The sequence below is a fragment of the Triturus cristatus genome, chromosome 4_2 (genome assembly GCF_964204655.1).
Source record: "Triturus cristatus chromosome 4_2, aTriCri1.1, whole genome shotgun sequence".
Lineage (NCBI taxonomy): Eukaryota > Metazoa > Chordata > Amphibia > Caudata > Salamandridae > Triturus > Triturus cristatus.
In genome coordinates, this window is record NC_140586.1 from 222,206,451 (window position 1) to 222,218,465 (window position 12,015).

The window sequence follows — 12,015 nt, forward strand, 5'->3', positions numbered from 1 at the left end:
CAATTTCGATTCTTTATCCAGGGGTGGCGCATCCCCGGAGGTCTGGGAGTTGGCGTGTTTTCTAGCATTGGAAACGACTAGAGAATCCAAAGGCAACTGTCCTTTGATGTAAGTAGGATCTTCAGGGGCAAGCCTATATTTCTTTTCTATTCTAGGGTTAAGAACCCTGGCACGGACGGGATCTTTAAATGCTTCAGGGGCATGCTTAATGACTCCTTTGATCATTTGTAATATTTGCACTGACGTTTGGGATTGTTCAAATGTATCTAAGAGGAAATCCTCCTCTGGTGCGTCGGAGTGCATTGTAACACCATGATAAAGTGCAGCTCTCTTTAATAATTGACCAAACCCAAGGTGATCATCTGGGGGGGGATGGTTTTGAGGCATATGGCTGTGGGTCTGGGAGGTCTGTTGGGAGAGGGAATACCCAATCATCTAGTGGTGAGGTATCTGGATCCGTGAACGGGTCATTAGGGATCCCCCCCCCCCCCCTGGTCATCATAATCATCATCTGGAGGTGGTGTATGTGGTGGGGAAGTTACACGCAAGGGTGGTGTAGGCAGAGGAGGTGGGTTAGAAGGCAGTATAGGAGAAGAAGGGGGCATAGGCGATGTGGCAGAGTCCTTCTTGAGTACAGGAACTGGAGCAGATGGTGTGTCCAGTTCTCGTTTTTTACATGGCACAGCCGTGACATGTCCTGTTTTTGGGTTTATATAAATCTTTTTCTGCCTTGGATCGATAGGATTTGGGTGAAAAAGTTCCTGTTCCTCTGTAACGGCTTTCGGTACAGATTTTTTCGGTTCAGAGCGAGGCTGTGGTTGATCCTTATGGGTTTTGGCCTTAGGAGGCGTATCAGAGTCCTTAGGGCTTTTGTTTCGGAGCCGAAGTTGGATCTTTAGGCTTCGGATGTTTGAAGCTGGCTTATTTAGGGGCCTCTGCGTTTTTGGGGCAGATTTGGAGGTGGAAGGCGTCAGAGCCGATTTCGGAGCCGTGTGTTCTTTTGGCTTCAGTGCCAAAGGTGCCGGTGGGACATTTACATGCGGTTTGCTCGGTCCCGAACTACCGGAAGGCTTGTCTTTTTTCCTTTGGAGCCGAGCCCAGGGACGGGGCTTCTGAAGGATGTTTTCGGTCTCGACTGGGGCCAACAGGCGAAGTCTTGACCACTGCCTTTGATTTTGGAGGGGTTGGGGCAGGGCCAGTAGTACTCACACGTTGCCCAGGAGTGATGAGGTCGTCTGAGTCTTCTGCCTCAGACTATTTCGAGATCCTCGGAATCTTCCTCCGGGACATCGGGGCCTTCATCAAATGTCCTCTGGTTCCGGAGCTGGTCTCTGTGCCATGATGTGTCGTCGAGCCCTTCGATCTCGAATAGTCTTCTTCAATCGAAAGGATGCGCAGGCTGGACAGCTGGACTCGTCGTGTTCAGGTGATAGGCACAGGTTGCAGACCTTGTGATGGTCACTGTGCGGAAATTTAGCTCCACACTGGGGGCAATTTTTAAATGGCGTCCTTCCCATTAGCCGTAAGCCTTACGGCGTGGATAGGCCCAGCGGTCGACATCCGGAATCGAGCCGATGAAGTCGGGTCGATTATGAAAGTGATTCGATGGTTTGAAATTGAGATTTTAAACCGGAGCGGAAAGGTTGCATCCAAACCCAATGGCGGAAAAAAAACAATCTAACAATGGAGTTGATGCCCATGCGCTCTATCGTCCAAGGGAGGAGTCACCTATCTCGTGACTACAAAGACTTCTTCCAAGACAACAACAAGGTGCAAGCATCCAAGCCCAACACCAGATGGCGATCTACTATGCTAGTGTGTGATCTGCAGCTGATATGCCTTGAACATAATCTTTTGAAAATCATTTTTTGACAGAAAGCCAAAAAATAGGAGAGCTCAGTGCTCCAGGATCCTCACAGAAGGAGCCCGAAAAAAGAGCTGACCTAGTCTTCACCTTTGGGTCAAGATGGGATACAGGAGGTCCTAGATGTCTTAAAGGCACAGTGCAAGTATTTACTGCTTATGTTTTAAATGCAGCCTATTGGCTAACAATGCCTTTGAATTCCATCACAGTTTTTCCATTCAATAAAGACTGTGTTTACACCTTATGCTCTCTTTTTCTGATATAGAGAAATGCTTGAATCTAGTGAGAGTTTAATAAAATGAAAACAATGTAAATGGGGCATTTTTACCCTTGAATATAGGTTATATATATATTGTGTCTTGCTTGTTATGCTTTAAAATAACAATTGCAAAACATCATCTGGATGGAGCTGCCTTGTTATTCTTAAGTCCTGGGCTGAGACTGGTTTATTCAAACAAATTTATTCCCTCAGTGGGTTCAGGTGAATATATTATACAATCACATGAGTGAACCTGTGTCTTTGGTGCAAGCTGCAGGCAGCCTTTGAGAATTATTTGGCTGCAACTTCGCTAACCTTACTATAAGGAAGAATCGGACTGGGTAAACTACGGATACCAGAATCCATTGTATAATATATTCACCTGAACCCACTGGAGGGAATACATTTGTTTGAATAAACCACATGAGTGAACGTGGGTCTTTGGTGCGAGCTGCAGGCAGCCGTTGAGAAAGTGGGGCTTTGAAACGCGTTAAGCAGGAAATATACTGGGAATGCCACTTGCCGGTCCCCCAGATGGAAAATGATTTGGATGAATCACCTGCCGTGTGAGTGCTCCCTTATGCACACGACAAACTTGTGATTGAGAGAGACATACATATACACACACACACACTTTTCTTTTTATATATGTGCTCCGGGTTCCCCACACGCAAGCAGGAATACTGAGTGCTTATGACTATTGATGAGGATCCCCTGGAAGAAAACAACATTTGTTTTAGTACAGCATGGCTTCTCTAGGTAATTGCTGGTTCGAGATTTGTGGCAAGAATCCGGAGAGGAAAAGCAAACTTCACAGATCAAAATATACAAATTACCGTTTGATAGCTAGGAGTCTGTTTAATATAAACTTATCAGCTAACCGATGTACTCGGTGGTACATTTGAAATGCACACTATTGATTTACCATTTGCTGGAGGATTAGTAAAAGGGAGGGCCAGCTGCTAAAAATACACCTAATCACATAAGCCACTGTTCAAAAGAAACCCTCTACAACTACAAGGAACAAACCTTATTTATTGCAATACATCACATTGACCTCAAGGAGGCCATCAGTTCAAGGTGCAGACATTCATTCAACATCTTCCCTCAGCCACATTTAAAGCTACTGGTTCTCATTTCTACATATGCCCTCTCACAATCGAGGTTGTGATTTTTTTTAAATGAGAAAATGTAAAGTCGACAACGTTTTTAAACTGATCGTAGCAGAAACTAAGATTGTGTTAAAATAAAAAGCATTGATATCTCCAATCTTACACCGGCAAATACAAAAGGGAAAGTAAATCTACCAAATGACAAGGAAGAATATAAATGTCAGCTCTTTTCTTCCAAAAGACACCAGCTTGTGAAACCCTGTATTTGATAGATTGTAAGGAGTTGGTAAAATGTGAATTTAAAAGAAAATGGTTTAGCATGTCACACATGTGAATGGAAACCTCTTGGAAATTAATAAAGTGCAAATATTCCCATAGCCTAGTTTTTTTCCTCAACGGTTTACAAGATAGTCCAAAAATAGATATTTATTATGCACGCAACCATATAAGTTGGGTTGCAAACTCACGAATCAATAAATGCAGACTGCTCTTGAAAGAAAAGATGATACTTGTGATAGTATGAAACACAGCAGCCTAATGGTCTTGTAGAGATTGCATGTCCAAAATATTTGCTTTTCCTTTACTAAACTATTTGCCTCTAGTCAACTTGGCCCCTTTACTTGCAAGTTTCTTTCCACTCTTTCCGTCAACAATCAATTCCTTTGTTCAGCACACCAGATACAGACACAGAACCAAAGCTCTGCCCATTTTCCCCCCATTCTGAGCCATAGGTTTTGAGTAGTGCAGCTAGCTGTCTTCGCCATAAAGCTGTATCACCACATCCCTTGGAGTTCAACATCTGAACAAACAAAGCCCAATCTCATTAGTGGGAATTTAATTTCATTTATTTTAAACAATGGCACAAACTGAAATTACTGAAAAGTAAATCTTGTTTTTTTCTGGGAAGGTAAAACTTCTTAGAAAATCATAACCAGGGATCACTTTCCCACAACCTCCCATGACACAGATTTAGGGGTCACATTAACACAGATCGTAACCATAAGTACTGGGTCGCATTCTGCCTGCCCCTCGACTCTACTGGGTCTCATTGTGCCTGCCCCTCGACTCTGAGAGGTGGTCTCTCCCAGCACGAATCTTAAAAATCAAATTTCCCTTCCTGTTAGGTCTGCAGTTGGGACTGCAACAGGAATTAACTCCAAACAAGGCACTCAACAAGTCAATTTAAGATAATATCCAAGAGTTGTGCTAAGCCATGAAATCAGTGTGTCAACTTTAAATCTTAACCCAAAACTGTCTGATGTCTAAATTCATTCAGCTGGTAAAGCAAACATCCATGAAACCATCTTAAATCAAGACATTCTGACAAGGGTCAGAGCAGGTACATGCAACAGAACAGCTCCCCAAATTCATGTTTTCACTAGGAGCCAACTATTAACAAATACAGATGTTATACAACAGTAATGCATGAGTCTGCAAACTTAACAGTCCACAAGAGCTGCCGGGTAAAACACCATCAATGTTCTTGCACCAACTATGCTAACTGGAATATATCCTCTTGCTTCTGTCCAACCTCCCTTCTTTGGTTCCCATGTAATAAAGGAAAAACAGTTACCCCCCCGCCCCCCAGTAGTTCATTGTGGATTCTGTAGAGAAATAAATCTTACTCCCTTTCCTACCCAAGACACCTGGCCCCCTCACGTCTAAAGGGCCACTGCATGTTCAACACAAACTGTGGAGAATGTATGCCTTTTATCTCAGCCAGAAACATCCTGAGTGGGTGGCGGCAAATTCCAAGTGAGATCATGGAATGAAGATTAAAAGAGGTTTAATGCAGTTTTGATCACAGAAATGTGGGAGCAGCAGATACCAGCTTTCGATATTCCCAAATGGCTTTTAAATATAAAAAACGAGTTCAGACTTTCAGGATCGGTTGGCTTCATCTTCCATAACTTCACTTTAAAAGATAGTGAACAGAGATGGTGGCTGCGTGAAGAAGACCAAGTGGCTGCTCCTGAGACTACCAGCTGAAAACAGAAAGAATTAAACTGAGATTTTGAGGCCCTTGAGATTACCAAAGGGCAATACAATTGTCGCATCCATATAATGCAAGAATCTCTCTCTACAACACACCGCCTTTTCTAGAGCCTTCAATTTAAGACTTGCAATGAAAAACCCATTGTCCTGTCAGCCATGTTAATTATCCACATCCGATTCCCAGAACGGCATAGTTTAATTTCAGTGAGAACACTGGCTGCCTTTAGATGTATAAATAACATAGCCCTAGAGGGGGTGTGGTCTATCCATCCAAACTTTTCCAAGATTTAGGCAGGCAAAGCGATCTCTCTACTATACCCAAACACTGAATCAACCTGGTTTCAAGGATTCAGAACAAATAATTCAAGGTGGAGTACAAGCAATGCACTTCCTAGGTAAATAGCACCAATTTCTGTGCCAATATCAGAGATTCAAAAAGCTGCCAATTTTTGCCAGATGAGGCAAAGTGGTCTCCACAGAGTCACTATTTAGTCTAGTGGGGTAACGGGAACTGGAATTTGGGCCTCCGTGTTTTACAGCGCACTAAATCGCACAATTACCCAGGAGGCTTACAATTCTCTTACAAAACCCATGGAAACTCTTTAGAAGTAAACAAACTTTACATTGCAGAATATCCGCTGATACCAACAACAACTTCACCAGTTAAATTTGGACAAATCTCAAAATAGGACTCATCAAACGTAGAAGGAAAAAAAAAAGGACTTAAAACCTCACTTTTGGATGTTTGCCCTAAAATGCGGAGCTGGAGAAAAATCTAGCCACGAGAACTGGTCTGATTTAATGCCAACATATGGCTATCCCTTCATTACTCACATCTGCTTCTCCACACAGGACAAAAGACCAGCATGCAAATTCACTCACATTTAAAGCTGAAATTAAAAATTAAAAAGCAACCTGATCAGAACCATAAACAGAAATTAAACAAAAACCATGCTTGTTTCTATCCATATATGAGGCCTAAGGCAGCCTGTAGCTTCTTTTTCCCCACAATCCATTTCTAAAGAGGGGAACTACCTACTGCTAGTCCCACTCCAATGTCCACATCGACAAATCACACTTCCAAGAAGTGTTTTCTCTGCACAGCAGAGTATATAGGACCTATAAGTGACAGAGCAGTAGTGGGGTGCTCTCCCAGTCACTCTAGATGCAAGGACAGGGAAGGTCATAGCTTTACCAAGTGATTCCCACTTCCCTGCATAGACACCTTGTTTTCATTTACATTTTTAACAAGTCACACCATATCTCACCTCTCGTATGTTGCAGAACTTCTGCTACCAACTATTGTCTCTCCTCCCTCAAGCATTCTCTGGTAGCACTGGAATTTCTCACCAAGGGCCACGTTGCTGGCTGGATATTCCACCCCAAAATCTTTACCACCGACAAGACGGTCGCCATACTTACTGGAAATCATTTAGTACTTGTACGTATTTCGAGACACAAGAACCAAAAAGAATATAGCTGCCAAAACACTTCTTGACCAGCTGCCCGAGAAAGTTTTGAGCTACCAGTTACCGGTTTCGAAAAGCATAGACTTTGCTGATTGTTTTGGACTCGGGAGAGGGGACTTGTCAGAAATACACAACAGCATCTGAACACCCACCTGCCCCCCCCACCCCAAAAAACCCTAAAACCAGACCATACGGAGCTCGACTTTAGAGATAAATGTAGTTGTCTTCTGCAGTTAATTTATAGCTATCGGCCTGCAGTACTCACCACATGAAAAAAAGGAAACAATGGAATTTGCTGGACTTGAGCCATGTTTCTTATTGCACATGTGAAATGTGCCAAGAGCCAACATAAAAGAAAGGGACCCTAGCCCCCAAATGAAGACTGCAGATTCACAATAACTTATGACCATGGTCGCAGCCCCTTCAGCAACTTGGAAATGAAATACAGGCGACATCTTGTCTGATATGGGGTGAAAAGAGCACTTCTGAAACATACAGTCACATTCTGACTGTGGAGGGACAGGAGCCAATCACAAACCCGAGGTGGCGCTTGTGACAACGCAGTCCATTTCATAACAACAAGAGACCAACAGACTCAACAGCCGCTCGCAGGCGCCATGCAGACCACTTGGGACTTCACTTTATGCCTCTGGCCTCCTCTGCGCCGGCCTCCACCTCCGACCTTAACCTGCAGGAGAAATCATGGGGAAAGAGGAAAACCATGAGAAGAGTCAAATAACCATCTAAATACCCCTGTGTGTAAAACAAACATGCTTTTGCAAATAAAACATTTCTGCTAGTTTGCATTTTAGCAGGGAATGTTGCTGCAGACTTCAGTGTGAATGAATACACATTGTGATAGGGAGCAACAGGTAAAAATATGTTAACTCTGCAACAATTTGAGCAAACTGTTTAGTTCTCAGGGACGCAGAACCTGTAGGATAACGAAATGTGCATGTTCACTTAAAACCCAATGTCATCACAACCTTGTATGTAGTAAATGACAGCACCAAACGGTCATAGAAGGAAAAACAAGTAAGCCCAGGTTTTACTTACGATACCGCAAGGCAAACTTATTCACATGAAGCGCACTCATGCTGATGCCCATGGTGTACGTTTCAGTGCCCCAAAAGTGTAAGTAAGCATTACATCAATGTTGCTATACAACACAGTACACTGTGTCTGGTTTTGGGTTAAGGAGTGGAGGGGTGCAGTGGATTTCTTCGATTAATAACATAGTTTGACAAATTCTCAGCAAAGCTCAATTCAGATCACATTTCTGGCCCTTCGGAGCACTTTACAACAGTAGTCAATGGAGTCTTAGCAGGGTTAAAAAAAAAACAACAATCACAAACCACCCACGTGAGAAAGGACACATGCCAACTTTCTCGCCTCACAAAACTGGCAGTGCAGTTTTGGGAATACCTTATTCTCTTTCTTTCCCTCCTTAGAAAGGGCTTCATCGTCGGCGGCAGTAGCAGGCTGGGGCCCAAGCAGCAGGAAGGAGAGAAAATAAAGTGAGAACAGAGGAGAGGAAGCTAGAGTCAGGCAGGCAGCTTCTGGAAGGAAAGATCTGAAGGCTAAAGGGAAGGGGTCATTGGTGAAATGGAGATGTCCGGGAGGACACGAACCAGGCAAGCAAGAAGCCCGCCCAATGGAAAACAAGCGAATGGCAGTAGAAGGGCAGATGATCAGACCAATAGGGAGTGAACGTCTTCCTGCCCCTGAGAAAGAAAACATTGAAGGGCAAAAGAAGAGCAAATCAGTGGATGGGGAAGGAGCTAGTCAGGTAGGCAGACGTTTTCAATGGAATGACAGGCAAAAAGAAATATATAGAGGTGACTATTTGGATGGCAAGGGCCATCCCCACCCAGGAGAAAGGCTCAGAGACTGGGAGATGGAGGTTGAAGAAAGCGAATGTAGGAGAGCATGGCGGGAGAGAGAGCATACACAGTATGGTCACAAAGTGCAGGACATGCTGCAAACACCCCAGAATGTAACAAGAGCAGGCCATACAGCCACACTAGACCAGAAACTCTAACATGTGTGGACAAAAAACAGAAGCAAGGACACAGAGGGGAATAAATGATGAGGGGAATAAATGATGTGGGGAGCCCACCCTCGCGGGGCACATGCCTTTAAGAGTGCCCAAAATGCAATGGAGGTACTTGCAAAGAGATCGGAGTGAGAGACAACAGGCAACGGGGCGCCCTGTAGACAAAGCGATTACAGGAAGAACAGGCAAGTAAAAGGTAGGCACTGCCAACATTGGGATGACTGAGCGAGGACACAGCGCGGGAAATGACAAGAGCCTGCACAATGAGAGTGCTTTGAGGAGACACCACTCAGCTGCAGTGAACAGGAGAGCAAACACAGGGCACCCCCAAAAACAGCAATTACTTAGGATTACTGTTATGACAATGCATCACCTGTCAGTCACTCATACATATGGAGATTTACTAACGTAGGTTGGCATGGGCAGGAGGTTAAGAAGGATAAAATGAAAAGTAGTAACTGAGTCTACCTGGAATTTTGCAGACATCCAGGTTACAAGGTTATCAGTAATAGGTAGGCTTAGGTTAGCCAGCAGTGAAAGTTCCATGTCACCTGTGGGCTGCCACAGGGCTATCACCTCAATGTTCATATTACCTAGTTCAAAAGTTCATAACCTGGAGTCCGTGAGACCTATTCAGAGGGTCCGCAACGGTTTTTACAAAATTAAATAATATTTAAATTAATACATTAAAATTGATAAAGTATACACATTTAAAGAAGCAACATTGAATGTCTAAAAACTTTCTATATTTGATTGTGAATTAAACAAAGCATTTCAATATTTGAGCATTTGTTTGGTGTATACTTATTTTTGTATGTGGTTTTCATGCTTCGGCCCGATCTCCCCGACTTCCAATAAGGACTCAGTGCGGATCCTCGGATTCAAGTGATGATTCAGGATAAGAACCACTGGACTAGTAAATCCATCTAATTATACAACTGATGTACTGTAGTATTATCTGCAGTTCAGTGTGTTACTAGTGGCAAAGAAAAATGAATTCTCTTATGTTGGCTGCCACAGTTTTTGAATATCTCATGGTTCTGCATCCTGATTAGAGGACATGAAGAAGGGGGTGCTGCTCCATGTACCGTTGCACTAGTTAGTCTTGTGGCTTGCAGAATATTCAAATCAGCCTGCAGCTAGCTAGCACATCACACCCAGACATTTGTTTTTTCAGAGGTGACCAAGGTATCAGTGATCACTTGAGCACTATACCCCTCCAGGCATGTACTAACTAACAAGTTTCATTACATCCTGAGCAACATTTGTTAAAATGTATGACTATAGGAGGCTGGGTACACCTCCTGCCAGTATGTTCCAAGTATTTATCTTCCATGCCAATTCCTCCAACTCTTTATAAACTGAAAATTATGAGGTTATTTTAGGTTAAGGAGAGTAGGGAGGCTCTTTGAGATTATTGCCTATGTTTTTTTCCTATTTTCTTTAATCGGGGAAGGAAAAGACACCAGGGTTTGGGATGAGCTTATATGTGGACGCTTCTCGGTTGGTTAGACTAAAGTTGAAAACCTCTACCTGAATTTTATAGTTACTAATGGATGCTTGCTCCTCACATTCTGGACGTGAACCCCTTCCAAAGACGCAGAATTAATCTGAAAAATGTTTCTGCAATAGCAAATCACTGGCATGTGAAGTAACTGCAGCGTGGATTTATAAGGTGGCCCAGCACCAGTGATGTCAGTTCTTTTTCCCCATGCCTCCCCTAGCATGATATCGGAGTCTTGACCAAAACGTTGGTTAATTCTTTGACAATACTCAGATTATTTTACTTCATGAAGCATGTCTCCTTCAAGTCCACTTACTTCACGTCATGTAGAAAACAATTTTGATTACTGAATCTAACACAATTGCCTCTTGAGTCCTTGCAAACAATGCAACGCTTCATTGTGGATAGAGTGCTCTCATGCACACCAAGGCCACCAGGAAAAAGAAGTCAACTCAATGTTAGCTATCTTAAAGAAGAAATTTTAATCCAGATCTCCTGACAGATCCAGTGTGGGTTCAAGTGCCTATTCCCAAAGCCATTCTCTCCATCGCACACTGTTGGCTCAAGTGCCTATTCCCAACGCCATTCTCTCCCTCGAAACAGAAAAAAAACACAAGAGGGCCCCCACTTTTTTTAAACCAAAGCGTGTCCTCCAAAAAACACAATTCAGAAAGCCATCTTGACTATACATTCTGAGCCACCCTCTTGTGAACCTGCCGGAGCCACCACTTGCAATAACCCTTCGTTCGACTCCACTTTCACACCACCAATTTCGGTCCTAGTTTACTCTGCCTCTTCAGCTCATATGCAGTCAACTGTGACACTTCTTCTGAAGCACCCCACTCACCAAAGGTACTTCTACCGCTGCTTCTATGGCACCAATTCTCTGTCCGCCATGCCACGTTTCGGCAAATACCAGGGCTATTTTACTTACAACTTATGCAGTCCTATTTACAAAAGCAAGCTTTCTCCAAATACAAACATCTAAAAAAAGGTCTCATTTCACTGGTTTCATAAACTCGGATACAGTAATCTTTTTTTTTTACTCATCAGCCTCGGCATAAGAGTGAGGGAGATAATTTACTCCAAAAGGAGTACCTTCCCTCCAACTTGCTTGCTGTACTGCAAAACACAAGAGGACTGACTCCTTGCTGAGGGAAGAGTTTCCTTCCTCAGAAGATCTTCCAACAATTTAAAATACTCACTTGGCAACAGTCACTAGAAAAGTAGCACCAACGTTAACTATACCACCGCACTCACAAGGAAAAGCTCAAGATGAGGATTATTCAGCAAGTTCTAAGTCCTCAGCAGGAGCAGGACGGGTTGATTCCCCTGGGGTTCCAGGATACTTACTTTCACGTATCTGCTCATGACACTAGAAGACAGACGGTATCCATTTGGGGTCCAGTCTTTCTAATTGGGTTCAACTCCCAGGATTTGGGAAGATGATTGCAGTGTTGGTATCTCCTCTTTACAGTCAGGATCATTTCGTCTGCCTAAATCCAGACAATTGACTTTCATAAGCTCCATCTGTTCCTGTTGCTATGGAGTGTCTATGCTACAGGTCGGGCCTGGTCTCAAACCAGAGTCTTCAGTCCACAGGTGTGGTAGTTCCCACATCCGGTGACACGGACTAGTGTAAACAATTTCAAAATTAATTTGTCCCACTTCACACTACGAGTGCAGTTCTATACTTTTAGGGATGGTAATCACTTGCACCAGTTTGGTTCTTCAAACACATGCTTATCATTACAAA

At 43.4% G+C, this 12,015-nt stretch overlaps 1 protein-coding gene across 4 annotated transcripts in view; it reads right to left on the reverse strand.

Moving 5' to 3' along the window:
• Nucleotides 1-3,138: 3,138 nt before the first annotated feature.
• The window catches only part of GTPBP1 (GTP binding protein 1), a 40,549-nt gene continuing 31,672 nt past the window's right edge, over nt 3,139-12,015 (reverse strand). For 2 of the 4 annotated variants that reach the window (XM_085601285.1, XM_085601283.1), the window contains exons 12-13: nt 8,125-8,181; nt 3,139-7,387 (exon numbers count right to left, since the gene is read on the reverse strand). In XM_085601285.1, coding sequence (XP_085457411.1) covers nt 7,295-7,387; nt 8,125-8,181 — 150 coding nt within the window. In that variant the 3' untranslated portion in view covers nt 3,139-7,294. The remainder of the gene's footprint in view (nt 7,388-8,124; nt 8,182-12,015) is intronic. The other 2 variants (XM_085601286.1, XM_085601284.1) reach the window with 1 other exon arrangement.